The sequence below is a fragment of the Dermacentor silvarum genome, chromosome 1 (genome assembly GCF_013339745.2).
Source record: "Dermacentor silvarum isolate Dsil-2018 chromosome 1, BIME_Dsil_1.4, whole genome shotgun sequence".
Classification (NCBI taxonomy): domain Eukaryota; kingdom Metazoa; phylum Arthropoda; class Arachnida; order Ixodida; family Ixodidae; genus Dermacentor; species Dermacentor silvarum.
The window spans coordinates 130,686,134-130,708,221 of record NC_051154.1 but is presented as its reverse complement, the minus strand read 5'-3'; the positions used below and the strand labels follow the sequence as shown (position 1 = coordinate 130,708,221).

Genomic DNA, 22,088 nt, shown 5'->3' with positions numbered 1-22,088 from the left:
GATGTAGAATTGGCTGGCCTCTGAAAATGTATGTTGAAGAAAGGTGTTGTTCGTAACTAAGGATACATCAGGTGCACTGCGGGGCATTTTTAATGTTCTTGTACACGTTAGCTGACATTGTTAAGGAGTTATGTGCCACAGCTATTAACATAGTGGTCAAAGGAGACTCAAGGCCTTAAAATTTAGATTCCCATGTGTATTGGGACAGTAGTCATTTAGTTAGGAAACTTACGAATTAGCCAGCAGCTAAAAAAGCCTGCCAGAAGAGCTTTTCTTGTGGAGTAGACGTTAGTATAAGATATAATGCTAATTCCTTTTCTTCTGTGTATGTTTGAATATACACACTTTCTTATTTTGTTCTTTTAGATCTTGGGTTGACAAACAGCCTGGTATTCGTGTTCAGCGACTTAGGCAAGAGAGTGAAGTGGATGTTGAGGCAAGTACCATGAGTGGTGGCCATGCTTTCTTTTCTTGTACATACATTTTAAGAATACTAGATAGATATCATATGCATATGTCATATAATTATTTGTGGTGTGCTGTGCAGTGCTGTACGTCTTTGTTTTGTGAAAGCACACATGAATGCCCATGCATTGCAATCTTTTATAGTGCATGGCACTTCCACACATCTGAACGCTCATTTCTTTTGGAGTGATCAGTAGATCAAAACTGTAGGCTAAGAGACTGTGATCTGCTCTAATTACTTCACATTCAACATGGTCTAGGCAGCCATTTTTAAATCTGGCGAATATCTATACGTGTGGTAGGTCTCATGAAGGCCGAAAACATACAGCGCCACTTATGCGACATGGCATGGGCTGTTTTCACTTGCAACATCTTGGGACAAGAGGGGTGGGGCTGAGAACACAAAATCTTTCTTTGAGTTCCTCATCTGTGACTGCTGCACTTCGTTATGATAGTGCTATAGTGCACTTTATAGGAGACCAAAAGTAGTTATATTTAATAGTTATCATTAAAAAGATGGATGATGCTTTCCTGGAGCTGTTAATTTTTTTTTTTTTTTTTTGTGTGTGCATCCATTTGTCAGTAAAATGAGTGTAAAAAAGCACTGAAAAAACAATGTTACCGGTGTTCTGACCTTTGTACTTGCTTTTATTATTTTTGTTTGCACTCTTGCAGATCATTGATGGTGCTGGCCATCACATCTTTGCTGACAAACCTGATCAATTCAATGAAATTGTGTCGAAGATCTGTCGTGGAGCGGATGCAGCTGAAAAGACAAATTGCGTCTTGGCTGAGGAGAAGGAAAGAGAAGAGCGGGAGCAGAGAGAAATGATACATCGACTAGCTCTCTGAAAGGCTTGCTATAAGATGTTGTTACGCTTCATTTTGATTCAGAACCACGGCACCTTTATTGGGCTGTGTTTAAAATTATTGCCATCAGCGTTCACTTGAGTGAGGAATTTAATGCCAAATGCAGCAGATCTTAGTTGCAAACATTTTGCCATATTCTAGCACTAGCCAACGTAGACTTGTACCACCACTTCATTATTTTATTATTTCTTTGTGCAAAAATTGCTCACAATCTGCTGTACACGATTGGAGGTATGTAAAAGAATGGTCAGAAGATAGGCATGTGTACAAGTCTCAGCTATGAAGTTTCTGCTAAAGGATGATTGTAACTGCAGGTGTTAAATGACTATGTGCAAAAGCAAGCTTGCACTCGGATGACAATTTTTTGATTGCATAGCTGTGTGAAAGTCACTGCTTGGCCTATATTGAAGTTGGAAGTGTTCAGTTCTAAATATGAAGCTTTTGAGAATGGCTATGTTGAGAGATAGATGGACTATGTTTGGGAACTGCCTTAATGGTTGTGTGTGGTGCGTATGTGTTTTGGCATTTCTGCCAAACTCGCTTGTTAACTTCAAGTACCTTCTCCTTCGGGTCACTGTTGTGCACTTGTATTTTTTCCTTCCATTGTGCACCAAGTTGCTGCTAAGAGTGTTCTGCCATGAGGTTTGACTGCGATTAGGAATCTGTGGTTGATCTGGAGAACCCACTTGAGTAACTTAAGTCTAAATCTGTCAGTTGGAAAGAAAAATAATGCTGGACCATAGTGAAAGTTGTCGTGGCAGCAGATTTGGAAACAGTGCAGCATACACTGCTTCTGCTTCTCTGTGATTAAAAAAGTGTCAAGATCATTTGACATACAACTGCTCTCGCTGTTGAAGTGAGCCTGACAGTGTCAGGAAACACAGCCAGCATTCAAAAAAGGCAAAGTTGTGCATTAATGTTTACTTGGAATGCTAAAACAATGCAAGGTCATTTTATGTAAAAGTGACATGATACCATCTTGAACTTCTGGCTTTAATCCATGCCTTCATACAATCATTGTGTGAAGGTGCAGACTAGTGTGAAATAAGTGCTAAACCTGAGCCCAATTCACATTGACATATAGAAAGTGGATTCTGTGGTGAAACAAAAATGCCTGCTCTAGATCAACCATTGGATTTTACTATATGTCATCCGCTTTTATGAAGCTAAGATTTGCAGTCCTTAAGAGTATAACTGAGACTGTTAAGGGTTGTGCACACTACCACCTAATGTCATTCGCCTTCTGGAATTCAACAAAATGTAAATATTTTGTCACAGATTTTTCTTAAGTCTAGCACAGTCGGCCTCTGTAGCAGATGTAGGGTCTGAATTAGGGTAAATGAAATTACTTAAATTAAAACTAATTGGGTGCTTAGAGGAGCAAACTGTTATTTTTGCCTGTATATGGTGACTAGCACCATGACTTCTTTTATAGCCATTCTTATGAGGCACAGAAATTTTTAGGTAGCTTTAAAACATCAAACAAAGGTCACTTCATTGGTGGGTTAGCACATATGATCTAGAGTCTACACATAATGGATTATTTTTTATGTGCAATTGAAATTTTTGCTATGGATGGCTGAGAATTATGAACAAATTTGGTGTCAGTACTCTTTTGTTATTGTTTTTGAGATTTTACTGTTTTTGCTTAGAGAGCTGGTCTCTGTTTGTGGGAATTCCACGAGCTGCTTAATCATGTTCCTCTTGAAGGACATGCACTGTTTCTTCAGAAAAGCGACCCCGTGCAAGTGATGTTAGCCATATTTGTTTCGTGTTAGTACACTTCTCAGCCAAATATTTTTGAAGTATTCGAGACTTCAAATCCTAAAACTAACCCTTAAAGAGAACTAACCCTAAAACGTGAGAAACTCCCAGCTTTCCTAGTAGGTTACAGCACAGAAAATGTTCCTGTGATATCACGAGTTGTATACGAAATTTAGTTCAGCGAGGTCAGGTAAGATATTGTAACCTGGTGCCCGGTGAAGTGTGCAAATTCTGTTGATGTATTATTGTTGTATAGAGTGGACATTAGCAAAAGATAAGTTGCTGTGTTAATATTAATTTGACTGCTGGTTCATTTATCCCCTGTCTCACCAAAGTTTTGCAAGTCAGGAAGGCTGCAGTGATTTCTCCATGCAGTGTCATAAGTGGGCTTGTGTGGCTCAACTGAATAAGATTACAAGATAAAATCTAAAATAATGTACTTTAGTCATTAAATAAAAACTAGCCTTACGGCGCTGTGTCTACACTTGCATGTGCCGACATAACGCCTCAGAATCCCAAGCATTAAACAGACACCAAAGGCAAATATTAAGTCAACATAGACTGTTAGAATACCAATCCAGAAACCTCACAGTGCTTGTGTCATGCCAACTTAGTTCCTTAGTTCCAGAGAAACTTGCAACGGAAGGGGCTGCATTACTCTAGCGCTATGCAAATCGCTCGCCACGAGTGAGGTGGCGTGACATTGCATACGTTATCACTGCCCTTTACTACTGTCAGTGAGTGAACCGGTGCTGCAGCTTTTTGCGTGAAATGTGAAAGTGAGGTCAGAAACCGGCCATAAACATGGCATGGACATGGCATTGCCTGCTATTTGCAGTTAGTATGAGCTTCGCGAGCCTGCAAAACCAGTAGAGCACTACGTGATACTGAAACTACCAAAACATGAGAGCGCAGGCAGCACAGAGTCGATCGAAAATGACACTTTTTGAATATCTGCATCATTGTCAAGGGTAATGTCAATGAGTTCTTTTTTCTAATAAACGAATAGAAGTAGACAAGTGGCATTTTCTTCTGTTTTATAATGCAATGATTTTTTTATTATCAATTGTGGAGCATTAGTGATATTATAGTGAGACGTTACATCATCGGCCTAATACTAGTACTCCCAGTAGAGTCTCAATTCGTGTCCTCCATTTACTTCAATTTATCACTTACTAAAGGTCTGTTCTCAATAATATTGATCGAGCAATATTCTGTCACTTTAGCTTGACTTAATATTTGCCTTTGGTGTCCTTACGAAAAATGATGACGGCGTATGAACCATGTATGTATCCTAAGACCTATGATGGCGAGCAGACACTGGTGGCAAGCGTGCGTTAAGAACAGGCTGAGCGTATTCGCGGTTGTACTTTCATTCTTTCCTCCAATTCCCACCGTGCCCGGCAAAAGATGGCTCCCCCCCTTAGAAGCCCTGCAAATTATGGTCTATTGAAAGTAGTGCATTTCCACCGTGATGTTATGGAAATACACGAACATAATTTTCTGGCACACCTATACGAATTCTCGTTGAGTTGGACAGCGATTCTGGGGTTATCATTTACTATAGTGTTGCCACCCAACCCCATCTGAAGCTTTGTTTTATCATCATATTCTGCACTACTGGAACATACGGGTTTGCTGATGGATATTTTGTGAGGCAAAGTGTGTTGCAATTCGGGTTATATAGCTGCATCAATGAGCTGCATCAATGCTGCTTTCAGTTTTGCAGGTGAACCTATTGTATGCGTGCTGCACTCCGGCGACTGTTAGCTTTTCACTCGGGTGATCTGTTTGAGTGTTGGTGGTATTCTACGTGCACTGCAGTTTATCTGTGTCTGTGTGGCTTCTTTCAAAGTTGATATGCGTGAGTGCATAAAAAATTTATTCATTCCATTTTGCTGCGATGAGGTAAAAGGCCTCCTTTCAAGTCCTCCTTTAACACAAAAGCAGATGCCCTAAAATGGCCATGCTAAAGATATAACATTAGGTGCATCTATGCAGAAAATGCCTGTTTTTAAACCGTTGTTATTTATGTTCTTATAGTGCTATCTTCTAGCATCATGTGTCATTGGGTTGATACAATGTTGATACCACAATGAGTTGCTTCCAGACGTGTCTCACTCAGCGAACTTTGCCCTTTTGGATGTGCCCTCTGAAGTCGTATGACTATAGAAAGACTACAAGACAGAAAGCAAGTAGGCTGTGCAAGGTTTGGGCATTATAAGGTGTTCCTTATTGAAGATGGCATGACATGTACTGGTTACTGTTTTGTTGTATATTTTTCCAACCTTGTTTTCAATCCCTGTTATGTTTTGTAAAATTAAAGTGTTTGTAACACTTCTGTAATTGTTGCGCGGACCATTTACAGTTTCCTCGTAAAGTGTTTTGTACTTGTTTGGATACACAGCGCCTTGGTATAGTATAAAGTATATCATAATGGGGAAGCCTTATAGACTATGCTTCTTTGTTTCTAAGTTTGTAAGAATTGAAGGTTTTCTCATGAAGGGGGTTGTTACATTTTAAGTTGGGACTACTTCAGTTTGCACATACTTTAAATAGAGAGTAAAAGTTTGTTGTTATTAGTGCGGCTTCTATTTTTTAGTCACTAAAAGTGTGGCAATATAGGAAATAAGCTTCATTTTAAGTCTTAGAAGGACTTGCAATGCACCAACAAAGTTTTATATGCACATACTGCAACTTAAAAAAAGAAAAGAGAGAGAAAGGCAAGAAGAAAAGTAATATTGTAGCTTTTCTACGATTGCAGGAATAAAATATCTAGAGGATTGAAGGGGAGCTATGTTCGGTTCCTCATGCACTGTACTGGCTTTAGCTGCACAGACCCTATCGCGTCATAAAAAGTGCCATGGATCTAGGGCTGCCAGTTCAACGGCAGAATATGCCTCCTTCATAGCTTAAAAAAAAAGGCGAAAGCTTGCACTAGGCTGCGCAAAGCTCAAGATATAGTGAAGCTGGTCGATTGATTGCGTCTCTTGGTTGTAGGTAGGTTGAACTTGGCTATGTCGAGGTTTAAACTTGGTTATAGCTAGACCTATACTCGTGTACGTCATCTGTGCTAGTGCTGGAAAAGCTGCAGTAGTACTGGAAAGGTGGCCCGCGCCATCATGCCACCGCAGCGCTATCGCCGCCGCCATAGCTGGTATGACGTCATGCTCCCCCACACCGTCGCGCTACCGTCGCGCACCTTTGCAGTACTAGCACAGATGACGCACACGAGTATAGGCCTAGCTACAACCAAGTTTAAACCTCGACATAGCCAAGTTCAACCTAGCTACAACAAGAGACGCAATCAATCGGCCAGCTTCGCTGTGTCTTGAGCTTTGCGCGGCCTAGTGCAAGCTTTCGCCTTTTTTTTTCTCCTGGCTCAGCGCGCCGAGGAGAGAAGGAGGGAGCTGGCAAGGAGGAGACCGCGTGCGCATGCGCCGCGCCACTCTCCTGGTTGCCATGGCTACGGCGCAGCAGTTTCTTCATACGAACCACACATTACGGCTGGCTTAAACAGCTTTGCTGTTAAAAGCCCCCCCCCCCCTCTCATTGTTTTTATCTTAGTTACTTGAAATATTAGCAGTAAGCAGAGTTGCCAGATGCCGCCTAGCAAACAAGCTAATAATCGTCCGAACAGAAGCCCCAAAAAAAGCGGCACGACTTTTGCAAAGAAGCCCTAAAGAAGCAGAAGTTGAACAGATTTTCTCATGCTTGAAAATAGTTTAATTATAGTATGAAAAAATTGCACAAATACAAAGAGAAGGTAAACAAATAACTTTAATTATTTTGTACAATGAAAATATGCGCAAGAATGAACAAAAGCACTCATTTACATTTAAAATAGCCTCCAGGGTAGTCTGCAGCCTGTTCATTGCATGTTTGCCAGTACATGAATAACGTTTTATCATCTCCGGTGACTGGGAATAACGAGTCCTTGAGCTGCATTTCCTTTTCCCACTCTTTATAATATCTTTTTCCATACTTTGACCACTTTGAAGCCTTTTTGTGCAAAGAACACTGGCAACACACTACGATGACCACGATTGCTGGGAACTGCATTGATGACTGGATAGGGACAGTTTCGTATTTCGTGACTCCTGCTGCTATCGCATATATTTAACGACAAATGCACATGACGGGCACTATAATAACAATCTTTGCGGGAAAAACACGAATGAGACCAGAAAAATGTGACAAGCGACTAAAAATCTACAAGCGACTCAGTGAAAAAATAAGCCCAAATCCACTAATTCTAAGTGGAACTGGCAACACTGGCAGTAAGCTTCCTTTCTTTTGCTACTGTAGTTACTTTTCCTATGTCGTGTGCAAAGTCATCACAAAAATAAAGATTACCAGGCAAGTAATCCTTGCAATCACGGCTATGTTTTCAAAGGGACACTAAAGAAAAATAGCAAGTCAAGCTAGATTGCTTTTGTAATAACGAATTTGTCATTTGTAACGAAAACAGAGCTATTCTAAGGGAGAAAATGACGAAAATATAAAAACAGAGTAATGCCACCTATTGTGAACTATGGTACCTCTCACATGTGATGTCAGCACAGGCTGTTTCACATTGTGTGGCTGCTATGTTCTACCATATACTACATAAACTCCTTGATCCCACCAATGCAAGCCGCATGGCTTTCATTTTTTACGCTGCCGAGACACCAGCACCACCTGCTCCGGCCGCTAAGCACAGCCGCAGAGCATGGATAGCTTCAGCTACTTGTGCAAGCAAAACACCACGGTCTCTAAAAGACATAACAGTAGCATAGAGGGGAGGTCGCATGGAAATTATGTCAACTCGTTCTTCTTGGTGTGGGCGATTCAAATTGAGGAGCCCCAGCGGGACCTTCGACGGCAATTTGCTATGCAACAAAGGGATATATTGGCACACAGAGAACAATGATAGACTTCGACACCAATACTTTTATTGATCTAGCTCAACTTAATATTTTACTTTAGTGTCCCTTTAAAGGGCTCTAAACCACCCAGAGGTCGAAATTTAGTTGTGGTGTTGCAGTTGTGCACGAGTCTACAAGGAACACGTAGCTGCGAGAATTTTTCGAAATGGTGCCGTAATAGCGAAGTTACACGCGTTTGATGATCGAAAAACGGCCCTCGCTCGTTTCGCTCTTTCCTTCGCTACTCTCCTCATCGGCTGGTCTCCCCTCCTCGCCGAGTGCTTCTCGAAAGGTCATGTGACATACGTCATCGCCAACGCGCTTCTCAAAACACTGCCTACTTCCGGTTAAGGCACGTCCACGCTAGCGGCACATATACCGACGGTGAACTGGCCGCCAGTGCCGTAGAACGTCTGCCGCGCGAGAGGTGTCCAAAGTAGACGGCAGTTCGGCCGGCGCCCCGCCCGCTGCACGATCAACGGGCCAATCGCGGACCGCGAAGCTGCGCGCATTCGTCACCGGCAATGAAAACATCGGCTGCAGCTCAGCTGCAGTGCACGGCTACCGCCGGGAGACGACGGGCTCGGCTGTGCTCGCATCGCAGCCGACGGCGTCGCTAATATCAGCGTATTTTTCTTCTTTGTGTACAATTATTGCGAAGAGCAATAACAACGATAAGAAAATATTGCGGCTTGTGAGCGTCGGTATTTCATTTCGAAGTGCCGTCCGTTTTAGTTTTGAAGGGAACCAGAAAAGGGCTAGTGACGATATCGGCACCGTCGAGCAATCAGTGGTGGTGAGGCTGCCACACAAATGAGTCCCGGTCTCATCCTCTCTACGTACGGCAAGGAAATCTCGCCTTTCACAAGCAAAAACCGCTGTCGAACGGCGGCCCGCGAATGGCAAACGGCGTGCGACGAGTTACCGTGTCGGTAACGTAGACTCTGCGCTTCTCGGCTACCCGCTGTTGCTGCGGTGCCAGCCCGTGTTATGCGAAGTGTACCACTATAGACCCTGTGTTGCGCGCACGTCTGGAAAGGCCAACACTGTCGCACTCTGTTCGCGCAGCTAATCAGACCGCTAAGCACGACTGTGTTGGAACGCGAGCGATTTAGCACTTGCCTTGCGGGCTGTAATTACCGATTCGCAAGGGTGCACAAACGAGCAACACGACGAGGAAGAGCAGAAAGCGCGCGTACCTGCTAGCAGACTAACCGGAAGTTGTAGGTTCTTGTTCAACCAATGGACATCGTTTCCGCTGTTGACATCACCAGATTCCCCCTGCTGACATCGTGATGACTGCTGGGGATACCGGAAAGGCGACGGGAGGAGGACGGCATTGTTTTTTTTATTTTGTGGTGCTCCCGCAGCGCGTAGCGCTGCAGCATTTGGCATCGTTAATCGTGACGGCATTCTGAACTCGATGTGCGTGTTTACTTTAAATGTTAAAAAAATATCTGATGTGGTTTAGGGTTTAAGAGAGCAGCCTGATTCTGAGTGAATTTTAAAATTTTTCTAGCAATCTTGATGAAATTATGCATACTTGTTTAGTTTTTCATGCTGATTTCAAATATTATTTTGTTTTTGTGTGCATAAAATATTTCATAAGGTAAATAAAATTAATTAGAAATCACATACCATTGTTTGAGGTCTCAATTGTGAAAAAATGGCAGAATAAAAATTTTATTTAAATGCATGGGTCAGCAGCCCAAAAAGTGAAGAATGCAATAATGCAAGTGTTTTTAAAAAGTCGTCAATATAAGTGCCATTATAATACATTGAAGCTCACTTTTTGCAATGTGGGAATAATGCTACAAAAAATAGAGTAAAATAATTAAATTTTGATGCCATAATTTTAAAATTTGCTTTCATTATATCACTTATCATACATGCAGCTTTCTACTGTTTAAAAAAGTGATTCTACCTGTTCTGGGTGCTGAGATATCAACGATAGCCGATTGCAAGGAGTAAAAACAAAGTTAATTGCAAGAACATCTGAAAGAACAACTGAAGATATGAGAGAAACTGGTTTATGGGGTTAATTTTGTTATTATCTGACAAAAATATTGATCCATGAAGTGAGATAATTAATAGATTAGTGCAAAAAGAGTTATAGACATTTAAAATGTAAGTTTTAGAAATCCTATTTTTTCACAATTTTTGGCCTTCTAGGAACTGGCTGCCCCGTTAAAAAAGTTAGCTTGGACACGTACGCACATTAAAAGGCAAAAAGGTGACTCGACCACTGCACTCGCAACTGAGAAGAAAACTGCTCAATATGCACTGGCACACCATCGTGCTGCAAAATATTTATGTTTTGTAACAATCAAGGCAAAAATTACAGACTTAGTAATAGGGCATTCAATAACTGTCCTTGCTTCTATGAAATTACAGTTAACATTCATGCCTGGCTTATGCACATGTCTTCCTGTTTTGTGATATGATACAGTTAATGTTTTTGGTGAACTGCGGTCTTTTATGTTTCAATGCACTTATCGTTTTGCTGAACAAAGGCTTATATAACCACTATTAGTGCAATGCCTTTCGATATGCAAGTGATTATTGCCACTCGCAGCCTTTTATGGCTTCGTTAACCTTGTATTAGTACACTGCATTTGCTGTTTTTTAATAAGCTCCATGAAATAAGTAGTGCTAAATAGTTAAACCTCATTTTTTTCTGCTTGTTGCAAGAGTTGCTCTGGAACAAGGAACTGCAATTGAGCAGAAAGTCCTAAAATGTGGCGGACACTTTGATTGGTGAAACAGCATGTGTGGCATTCACAGATCAATGTCTGTTGCAGCCGTGGCTTATAGATGTACTAGTTCTGTTTTCTTGCATAGTTGTGGGTGTAAAACACACTACACTTTCCCCAAAGATAACTTTTTGGCTTTTATAAAAAAAAAGAAAAAAAAAAACATCAGGCAGAAAGTTCTGTCAAGGTGGGAAATGTGAATGCGAGTACGTGAGTTTGTGGCTCTGTACAGTGCATATCTACAACGTGCATTACTTCAATGCTCAACAAACTGAAATTTGCTATTTGTTTTCTTGTCTCTAATGTCTGTCTTGAGGGCTCTTGTTATTGGTTGTAAAGTTGCTTTGAGTGCTCGTGGATAATCATGCACGCCCAAAAAATTTGCCATGTGTATCAGAGTACTGTCAACAAAAACAAAGAGTGTGTGTGAAGGAAGTTTAGCAGTTTCTGGTCAATAAATGTTAAACACTGCATTTATCATTGTAAGGTTAGTCCAATCGAACTCAGTTAGGTAAAGTTATTTCTACACTCAGTATCTTCTTGAAAGTATGTCATAATGCTGTGCAGTTATGGTATGAAGCCTCTTAGTGATATTTTCATTTTAGCTGTCGTTTTGTTTTCTCTTATGATGGTACAGTTTTTCTTGCACTAATTATCTTTAGAAAGCCACTACCATTCTTTGTAGAAATATATTCACTGGCTGTCATAAACTTTCAGTGCACGCTCTCATATGGGTCCTGAGTGTGCCAAGCATGTATCAGCAGGGCCCTGTGGAGTGCACGTAACTAACTGGTTCTGCTGCTAATCATACCATCTGCACTTACAAGATCTGCACTCTTCACACCCTAGCAGATTTTTGTTGCCCATCTCTCTATTACATTCAAACCTTAATGTGATGAAACAGCTTTATTCCTTCCAAATTAACAAGTGTGGATTCCACCAAAGCGCCACAAAGCTTTATGTATGCCCTCTTTGCGTAGAGGAAATTTGATTAGGTGAAATAATGCATTGCTGCCTTGAATTTTGTTAGTTTGAGCTTTAAGTGATGCAACAGTTATAGCTGTTTGTGTGTTTTAAAATGTCGAAAATAAAATTTAAATGTGCATGTCAGTTTAGTGGTGCACAAACAGCTTGTTTAGTAAATTAATTGATGTTTAATTTTCACTGTCTGGTTTGGTATGTGCCTTGGTGGAATAACTTGACAGTGATGTGAATAACGGAAAGCAATGTCTGCATTTTTACGGCAAAAGATGTAGAATTTTGGCCCAGTGCACATATTGAAATGTGGAACAGGTGGAGTAGCAATCTGTTCTGTCCACTACGTTTGATAGTGTCCTGTCTGTTATGCTTTATCACTGTTCCAATTTTTACAAATGCCTAGGAATCAAGCGGCCCCAAACTACATAGTTATATGTATCTACCTTGAAATAGATAGTTTGCTTCGAACACTACAGTGTTGTATTGTCGTTGTGGTGCTGTACTGAATTATCAAAAACTTGGAAGGGACCTGACTTCCGCGTTCTTATCATTAATTGAAATGGCAATTGTCTATAAGGTTTATAATTCTAATATAAACATTAAAGTTTACATAGCATGGCATTGCGCATCTTAATATATTCTGCATGCCTGTCTGTACAGAAGTGTAAGAAAGCTTAAAAGAGAAGACTAGGCTTTTAATAAGGTGCATTTTTACTGATTAATTAGTTAACCTTGTCCAAGACATTAGTTGAATAACTGGTAGATAGTTAATTACACAGACCTACTTTACAAGGAAAAAGTGACAAGGATACAATCAGTTCTTTAGAACTGGGACCATTGTTTGCCATATTTACAAGGTAGATGTACTACGTGGAGGTCTGCTGTACATATTTCAGTAAGTTGGTCATTGGGCAGTAAGAGCGCTGTTTGTATGTATATAGGAATTATATATTCTTTTTTTATGTTAAATTTGTTATTTTTATGGATATCTTGTATCAAAAACTACACAATAACTGAGTATCTTTTGAAACCATGTACTTCACTTGAAATGAGTTTTATTTTCAGCTGTGGTTGTAAAGAGTTCCTGGGCATTACATTTTCATGTGGCATTATTCCTGGTGAATTGGAGTGCCTGTCCTTGCTCTGTATTTTAATAAAAATGTTATCATGACTTTGCTTTTTATTTATAGGCCATATAATGACAGCTTGGGTGTTTGAGAAGCCCATAGCACGTCGAAATCACTACCGCACATTTTTACAAGAGACATGGAAGAGTCGGTGCTTAGTTCAAGTGGACTTGCCCCTAATGGCCATGTCGCAAAAAAAAAAAGAGAGAAAAGAAATAAAGAAAGCAAGGGTCAAAACATGATAGTCTGAGGTGACAAAGCCACTTGTATACATGTATGAAAAACTGTTCAGCAACAAAGGAGTGCCACTTGTAGAGGGGCAAGCAGTAAAGCAATAATTTTCGGTGACTGCAAGTGTGTTATGTTGACGGGCAACAGACAATTTCTAGGAAGTGGATTAACAGAGTGGCAAACGACAAGAACTTTCATATCAGTGGAAGAAAGATGGTCGCATGCATTCAATTGCATGCAGCGGCTTTAGAGTGTTATGTCCTTGGCAGTGCCCGGTCTCGGTTCCATAATTGGGGGGTTAGAATAATTATCCCAACTAAAAGTATCCTAAAATTAACCAAATCATGCAAAGAACTTTATCAAAGTAAAATTATGTTTTGCCTGTATTCATATGTAACTGCTGCTGCCAGGAATCCAAGCACAGCCTTGCATCCAGCAGCATTATGCCATAGCCAATGAGCCATCAGCTGTGTGACCGTGTTAAAATATTCAAGTACGCTATAGTTGGTGTAATGTTAGATAGCGCACACCGATTGAAACTTTCACATAGTGACCGAGATCCGAGGTTTCCTTTGCTGGACACCTTGGAGGTGCATGCTGACCTTCGTTGCAGTGGGTCCCGGAAGAAAGTGCATAGTGCCCAGATGTGTTTGTGTACAGAGCTTGGCAAACCACATCCTGCCACTTTGCTTTATCTGATCATTGTTAAGCGTTTGTACTTTTAGTCCTCTGCCAGAAAAGTATTTGGGAAGTGGGATGGTGAAATTTTCGCTATTTCACTTCCGTTGGCCACAGGTGCGGTCTAGGGAATTTTGGCTTTCAGAAAGTTTAGGAGAACGCGGCTTTCGCATCGCGGAAAATGGCAAGAAAAAAAAAAAACATTTCTTGAAGATAACATTTTCAGTTTCTACAACTCTTTCTATCTGATTCCGAAATATCCTCACTGAAAATCACGTAGAAGTGCTCAAACAATTTTTTTTTTTTTTTTGTATCAGCCAAGGTGGCAAACATTTCGTGGGAATCACGAAAAAATCTGCGTTTTTCAAGCCACAGTATCTCCGGAACGGCGCAACGGAGCGACGCCACCTTGGTCTCATCAGAAAGCGCATTTCTCCAGCTTCAAATGTGCCGCTTCAGCTATGTCCTCCACACATAACAAGCGCGCAAAAGCGCACTCTGCCATCAAGCATATCGCTTGCGGACTCCTCGGACCCGCGACCATGCTCATCGCGCGCGTACTTTATGGACCCGCGACCAGTGCTTAAAGTCAGGGGGGGGGGGGGGGGGGTCTTTTCAAGGAGGGGCTCGGCCCCCCTCGGCAGGTCAACTGTAGCACTGCGGCACCCATTCAACAAGCGCTGGAGGTGATTGTATTACCAGTAGTGCCTTGTGTGGGCCAATGCTAACGCTCCAAATTTTCGATTAATTATTTAATCGCGAATAATCGGCTGATGTGGCATTAGCAAGACAGGAAAGCAGTTATTGTCGTACTGCTGGCATGCGTTTTCATGAGACACTGTACATGACCGTCACCACCCTTGTTCAACTAAGATCCATGGCACAGCTAGCATACTGTTTCATGAGCTACCTGAGCGTGAAGCTACCTGCTCGTGAATTAGTGAAAGTTCACCTTGGTTTCTTAAGGTTACCGGTTAATTTCCATTCGTTTGGTTATGCATTATGAGTGCCATTTTATACTAATGACGCATGTATTTTGTACACTTTCGTAGGTAAGTAGGTGTGAAACCATAAAATATATTGTTTTAGTGCCGGCGGTTGTCAGTGAAGCAAGGCAACAATTCATGCTTGATTGAATCGGCACAATAAATAAGTGGGTGAAATACATTAAGAATAATATATTTTTTTGAAGAACGCCCTTAAAAAGTTCTTCGCTACACTGCTTGAAGTTGGCTTTTCAGCGCAAATAAACTGATCAAAAAGTGAAAGCGAATATATATATATAGTGTGAGTGCGCGCGTTATACTGTCACCGCCCAATGAGGGCCCCCTCTCCACTGAATGGAGACTAAGCCCTGCCCGTGACTAAGCATTACGCGCGTCCGCGCTTCCGACTGCGCGACTAAGAACATTGAGCGTCGACTCCTCGGACCCGCGGCTAGTAGGGGAAAAAAAAAAAAAGAAAAAAAAAAACCGCGCATTTGCTTCTCGGATTCTCGGACCCGTGTCCAAGCACATCGCGCACCGACTCTTTTATCATATACAGGGTTCCCAGCTTAAAGTAGCCAATGTTTTAAAAACGACGGAGTTTGCTAGGAGGCTCAAACCAACTCGATCAGTGGTGTCGAGGATCGCGTGTCCTAGTCTGCGGTATTTTTTTTTTTTTTCGTTTTGCAGTGTTAATTAGTATAAACTTGCCTTACTTTTTAAATATTGGCTACACCAAGAAAGTGCCAATACGAAAGTTGTAGATCACATTTAAAAATAGTCGACTGAAGTGTTTGCAACTAAGTACCATTGATGGAGCTTCTTATAATTGCGTTTAAAGAAAGCCCGCGAAATTCAAAAACAACCGCGTGATAGCGCCTAAAGCCCCTATATTTATAAATATAGGGGCTTTAATAGCGCCACTATTTCAGCGCCCCCAAACAACCGCTTAGTAAAGGACATTGTTTGCATGCTTTTTTCGAGACTCACTCGCATGCCCTGTCGCGATCGGGCGCACAGAGCAAGCGGCGGTGATAAAGGTGTGTCGCGCTTCGACGTGGCATGGTAAAACATATCATTCGCTCCACTTGTGGAACGAAGCCCGAACGCACAAGGCAAGAAAAAAAGAATGGAAGCTCGGGCTTGAGTAAATGTTGACTGCCGAACTGTTTAATCGGGAAAGAAAATGCAATTGTCATGTTCTTCTATCCGTTCGCGATCATAGCTTACTAGCGAGCGTTCTTGGCGTGTACCTTGCGGCCACCAGTAACGCCAAGCCCGTCCCGGAACCGCTATACAGATATGTGGATTTCCTTCCTTGATCGGTCGTTTAGGAGCGCTGAAATAGTGGCGCTATCACGCGCTTGTTTTTGTATTTCGCGGGGCTTTCTTTAAAGGCAATTACAAGAAGCTCCATCAATGGTACTTAGTTGCAAGCACTTCAGTCGGCCAGTTTTAAATGTGATCTACAACGTTCGTATTGGCACTTTCTTGGTGAATCCAATATTTAAAAAGTTCGACAATTAGTTTATACTTATTAATTGACTTTGCAAACCAAAAAAAAAAAAAATGCCGCAGACTAGGACACGCGATCCTCAACACCACTGAGTTGGTTTGAGCCTCCTATAGCACACTCCGTCGTTTTTATAACATTGGCCACTTTTAGCTGGGACACCCTGTATAGTCACAGTATCCTAACAGATATATCTATCACACTACCCCTTCACAAAAAGAACCTCATCATGAGCTCTGTTCACAAGGCCCCTTGAGCTGGCGCAGACACCGGGCTGCAGAAGTGAGGCATCACACAAAAGTACACAGAGAGAGAGAAACAGAAGAGAGGAAAGGCAGGGAGGTTAACCAGACGCACGTCCGGTTTGCTACCCTGCACTGGAGGAAGGGGGTATAAGGATGAAAGAGAGAAAGGAGATAGAGAGTGCACAGTTTCGCGCACATTTGAAGCTTCGCATCAAGTCTACAGACGGTCGCCAAGACCTGTCGACTTGAGGTATCGTAACAACGCTTTCGTGGCTTTCTGTGCCATCGACGTATACGGCCATAGTCCAAGGATCTTCATTTCCGAAAATGGTCTAGAGTCGAGCTGGTTCAAGGCTGTCCAGAGAGTTTCACGCTCGACGTCGTACTGGGGACAGAGACATATAAGACGTGTTCAACTGTTCCTCTGGTTCCACAAGAGTCGCACATATGGGCGTATCCCCCATTCCAATGCGGAACGAGTAGGCCTTTGTAAATGCCACCCCGAGCCAGAGGCGACACAATACTGTCGCCTCAGAGCGGGAAATGTTTGATGGCATTTGTATCTTCAAGGAGGGGTCAATTTTGTGAAGATGACACTTCTGGAGGTTAAGAGAAGACCAATATTTGTGTGCCATAGTTTTAGCCACGATATGAAGCTTTCCTGCAGCGTCGATCCTGGATAAGGGGATTGGGACTGGTCGGCCTTCCAGATGAGCAGACCGGGCGGCTTCGTCAGCGAACTCATTACCAGCAATGCTGGTATGTTCAGGTAGCCACTGAAATATAATTTCATGCCTTTTAGCGATAGCTTGATGGTGCACGGTCTTCTCTTATCTGATATACCAGCTGCTCATGAGTCCTGTGATAAAGGGCAAGATGCAGACTCTGAAGTGCTGTCTTAGAATCGCAAAAGTTGACCCGTTTTTGAGGTGTCTCTTGCAGGAGTTATTTTACAGCAGAACGCAGGGCAGCAAGCTCTGCCGCCGTTGTTTTTGTCACGTGTGACAGTTTGAACTTGATTGTGGTCTTCGTAGCCGGAATTACAACGGCACCTGAAGAGCTGCTAGATAAGACCGAACCATCGGTATAGATGTGTATTCGGTCCCCGTAGGTCTCATTCATCAATAGCAGCGCCATTTGTCTCAGAACTATTTTTGGGTGATTGGCCTTCTTCTTTACTCCCGGAATACTTAGGCGCACCTGAGGCTGTTGCAGGCACCACAAGGAGAATGAAGGCTTTGCTGCTGGGGTGTATCCTGATGGAAGACAATCTGGATTGGTGACAATAACTTTAGAAAAGGTGGAACGAGGTCTCTGCGAAGGCAAGAACGCCTAAGTGATGATCAGGGGTGCGGGGAAGATGACGGATATGCGCCCTGAGACTATCCACTGCAACGTATGTTTGGATCGGATAATCCTTGGCGAGGACGATTATTGCAGGTGTTGACGCGCAGCGAGGAAGTCCGAAGCAAGTGCGCAATGCTTGGCCCTGTAAGCTCTCCAACGAGCGAACATTTGACTTGCACGTACTGGACAGCACTGGAAGGCTGTAGCGTAGCGTAGATATCCTAGAAATAGAGCTCTGTGCAAATGAAGCATGGAGTGTACAGATGTGCCCCGTGTTTTTCCACACATAAATCTCAGTACCTGGGCAATCGACGATAGTTTTTTCTTCAGGTACGTGCAATGAGGGCTCCAGGAAAGATTGCGGTTGATTATTACACCTAAAAATCAGTCGGTCTTTCCGTAGGCAATAGCGTGTCCATTAATAGAGACTGGGTATGGTGTCATAGGTTTACGTGTGAATGGAATCAATGAACATTTCTCGATTGATACAGTCAAGCCTTGTGCTTGAAAATATGTTTATGTCAAGGTTGCTGCCCGCTGCAAGCGCGCGCTCACCAGAAGGCGAGTAACTGCAGAAGTCCAAAGGCAAATGTCATCTGCGTATATCGAGAGGCAGATTGTTTTAGGTAAAACGTCAGCTATAGTCCAATGAGTGTCACATTGAACAACGTCGACTCTATTCTCCTCCCTGAGGCACGCCGCAGTACGTGTAATGATAAGCTGTGGGGCCATGTTCTGTTTGCACAGAAAACGACCGGCGATCGAGTTATGCACTCGTATAACCAACGAAGCATGCGGCAGCCGATTCCATTAGTCTCCAGGGAGGTAACGATGGCATCATGTGCAACGTTGTCATATGCGCCTTTCACGTCGAGAAAGAGCGCAACTGATATGCGCTTACGGCTTTTCTCCTGCTGCACAAACGTTGTGAGGTCAATGACCCTGTCAGTTGAGGAACGACCCCGACGAAACTTGGCCATAGTAGCGGGGTAGATATTGTAACGCTCGAGATACCGTTCTAGACGTGCAAGGACCATCCTTTCCATGACATTTCTGGTGCAGCTGGTGAGAGCGATAGGGCGGTATGCCGCCAAGTTCAACGGAGATTTTCCCGGCTTTAGTAATGGTACCAGCCGACTTAACTTCCATTGCCGGGGAACTGTACCTCTTTGCCATGAGTTGTTAAAGCTGTTCAGAAGCGCTCTTCTTGCCTCTTGTCCAATGTGTACCCAGTGCAGAATAGGTGACACCGTCAGGGCCTGGAGAGGATGATCGTTGAGAAGCTGCCAGGGCAGCTTCGAGTTCTTCCATGGTAAACGACTAGGGTTGGTAATATCGATGAACGATTAATCGATTAATCGATTAAACGTATCCCGCAAACGATTAATCTTAATCGATGTCCACCTTTCATTTAATCGACTTAATCGATTAGGCCTGTTCGATTAATCGTGTTCGAGAGTTCGACAGGAGTGGCACGAGAATTTTGAAATCGTACTGGAACGGCGGCCCACGAGCAGTGAGTGTCTGTGCGGCTGGGGAAGAGCGACTGTCGACTGTCTTTCCGAGTCCAGAGTGATGCCAAGCTGAGCGCTTCCCCTCTCTCTCTCCCTCTCCCCCCCCCCCCCCCCCACCGCACACGCCACCACGCCGCGCGGAGCCGGAGGCTTGAAATGCCCTCACAATTCAAGGGAACCCAGTCGTTGATCGTAGTGCCAGTCCCAGTCCACTAAGAATGTTTCACATAATGCGCGCCGGCTTAGACCATTTGACATAGCGATGGAGTTCTATATTCTCGCATGTTGGTTGTGTGCCATTCAAAGTAGGTGTCGGTTTCACCCAAACATGCCAGCCAAGTGACATTCCTTCGCTCTGTAGGAAAGATTGTGTGCTTTAAAATCCTAAACCACTGACTTTCTTTTCCCCTGTGTACATTGCAATTTCTTGCATATTTGAGTGGAACTTCACCTTTCACTTTTGCCATTTTTCTTAATTCTTTAACTGTAGTGTACTGGGATTCACTCGTGCAATGTACTTTTATAAAGCGAAGCTTTATATGTCTATAGTCGAATACAATTTAAGTCTGCAGTAAAGCCCCGCCCACGCCCTCATAAGCGCCAGCCACTGTTCCTCCGCGAGGCTGCAAATAGTTCGTACTTCAAGGTTTCTCTGTTACCTAAATAAGGCGGTAACCACAAAAATAAAATTATAAACGCGTAATTTTATACGTTTTCGCTCAACTATTATAGTAGAAAGTACAAGCACGACAAGTACAGTCGTATCAAGTATGACGCCATTTTGAAAACGTCGCATGACGACGATTTTGTTTGCTTCTGTGATTGGCTGGCGGAGTAACACAACCCCGCGCGATCCGTCTGCCTTTTTTGCCAACTGCTGTTGGCAAACAATAACAAATAACAGCAGGCTCACCCATAAATCCCTGATACACTTTAACAGACGTAGCCTCTCAAAGAACTATGATAACATGATAGATTTCTTTTCTAACCTAAATAACCCTTTCACTATCATTTGCCTCTCAGAAATATGGTTGACAAACGCTGATAGCAAATTGTTTGGTATACCCTGATACGCAATGGAAGTATGTGTCCGTAAGGATGTTCGGTATGGTGGTTCAGCAATTCTTGTACAAGCTAACAATTCATATCACCGTCGCCTTGATCTATCTTGCCCTAACGTTGAATCTGTATTTTTGGAATTCGATAAATCTTTTCTTTCAGCTAACAGTAGAAACACAATAATCGGATCAGTATACCGTTCCCCATCATCTTGTTCCGCAAACTTTTGTTCGCAACTAGATGCTATCTTGAACATCATTGCAAACGAAAACAAAAATGTCGTCATCCTCGGTGACATAAACATAGATATTACTAACCCCAATGCTAGTCATTGCTCTAATTACACCAACTGCTATGCAGGATATGGCCTAGATTCATTAATAATCGTACCCACAAGATGTCCTCCGTCCGGATCTCACTCCTTAATAGATCATGTGTTATCAAACTTACACCTAGAGCAATGCGCTGGCGTAGTCACTGTTCCCATAACAGACCACTATCCCGTATTCGTTCTAATAAAGTCTATTAACCCACCGTGCCAACGAAACATAAAAAGAGCTAACTTTCACACCACTAAGTTCATTAGTCAAATTGAAGAAATCGACTGGAACCCGATTCTTTCTATAACAGACCCAGTCCTGGCATTCGAACAATTTAACAACAAAGTTAAAAGCGTATACTCGGAGTGTACGAGCCCAACACAAAATACTCACTGGTTCTCCGTCCTAGAAACCCATGGATAACAGGATCCTTCTTACAAAGTATTAAAAAACGTGATAACCTTCATAAAAAATTAAAACGCCAACCTTTTAATGTAACTTTAAAGTCGCGGTACGTAACTTATTCTAATACACTTACCAGACTCTTGAAAGAAGCCAAGCCGTTGTTACTTTGAGAAAGCGATTCTTAGACACAAAAATAACACCCGCAAAACCTGGGATACCGTTAGATACTTTCTTCATCTGTCTTCACCAAACCACGCACTTAACCATCTTAACACATGAACAAGGATAGTAACGGAAGCCACTGCTATCGCAGACGAATTCAATAGTTTTTTTCTGTCCTACACAAGATCATTCACCAGACAGTACACCACAGCCAGTACTCAGGCAAACCCCTTATTCATTTTACTTGTTCCCTACATCACCCAAAGAAGTATCCGATTCAATCGCTAGTTTACGAACTACTGGTCCCGGCCTTGATAATTTACAACCTTCTAAAATCAAATTAGTATAATCTCATATCGCCGATGTACTCGCGCACATTATTAACTGCATGTTCATAACAGGTGTTTTCCCCGACGAATTAAAACACGGTAAAATAACTCCTATATTGAAAAAAGGTGACAAAGAATTAATATCAAACTATCGCTCTATCTGCATGCTATCTTTTTTTTAGCAAAGTTATTGAGAAACTACTTGTAAACCGCTTAACAAACTACTTTCACAAATTTAATCTTCTCTCGCCTGAGCAACACGGGTTTCGTAAAGGGTATTCAACTGAAATAGCTATAACATCATTCACTGACAAAATAAAACATGCCCTTGACAACGGCCATATTGTTGGTTCAGTTTTCGTTGACTTCAGTAAAGCATTTGATACCATCTGTCATAACATTCTTTCTTACAAGTTAGAAGCTCTGGGCATTCGT

The 22,088-nt window shown here is 42.4% G+C and overlaps 1 protein-coding gene across 3 annotated transcripts in view; it reads left to right on the top strand.

Moving 5' to 3' along the window:
* LOC119436030 (1-acylglycerol-3-phosphate O-acyltransferase ABHD5) overlaps positions 1–12,913 on the top strand; it is a 60,236-nt gene extending 47,323 nt beyond the window's left edge. For 2 of the 3 annotated variants that reach the window (XM_037702767.2, XM_037702766.2), the window contains exons 7-8: positions 367–436; positions 1,141–12,913. In XM_037702767.2, the coding sequence (XP_037558695.1) occupies positions 367–436; positions 1,141–1,317 (247 nt within the window). In that variant the 3' untranslated portion in view covers positions 1,318–12,913. The remainder of the gene's footprint in view (positions 1–366; positions 437–1,140) is intronic. The other variant, XR_007463152.1, reaches the window with a different exon arrangement.
* The last annotated feature ends 9,175 nt before the right edge of the window (positions 12,914–22,088 follow it).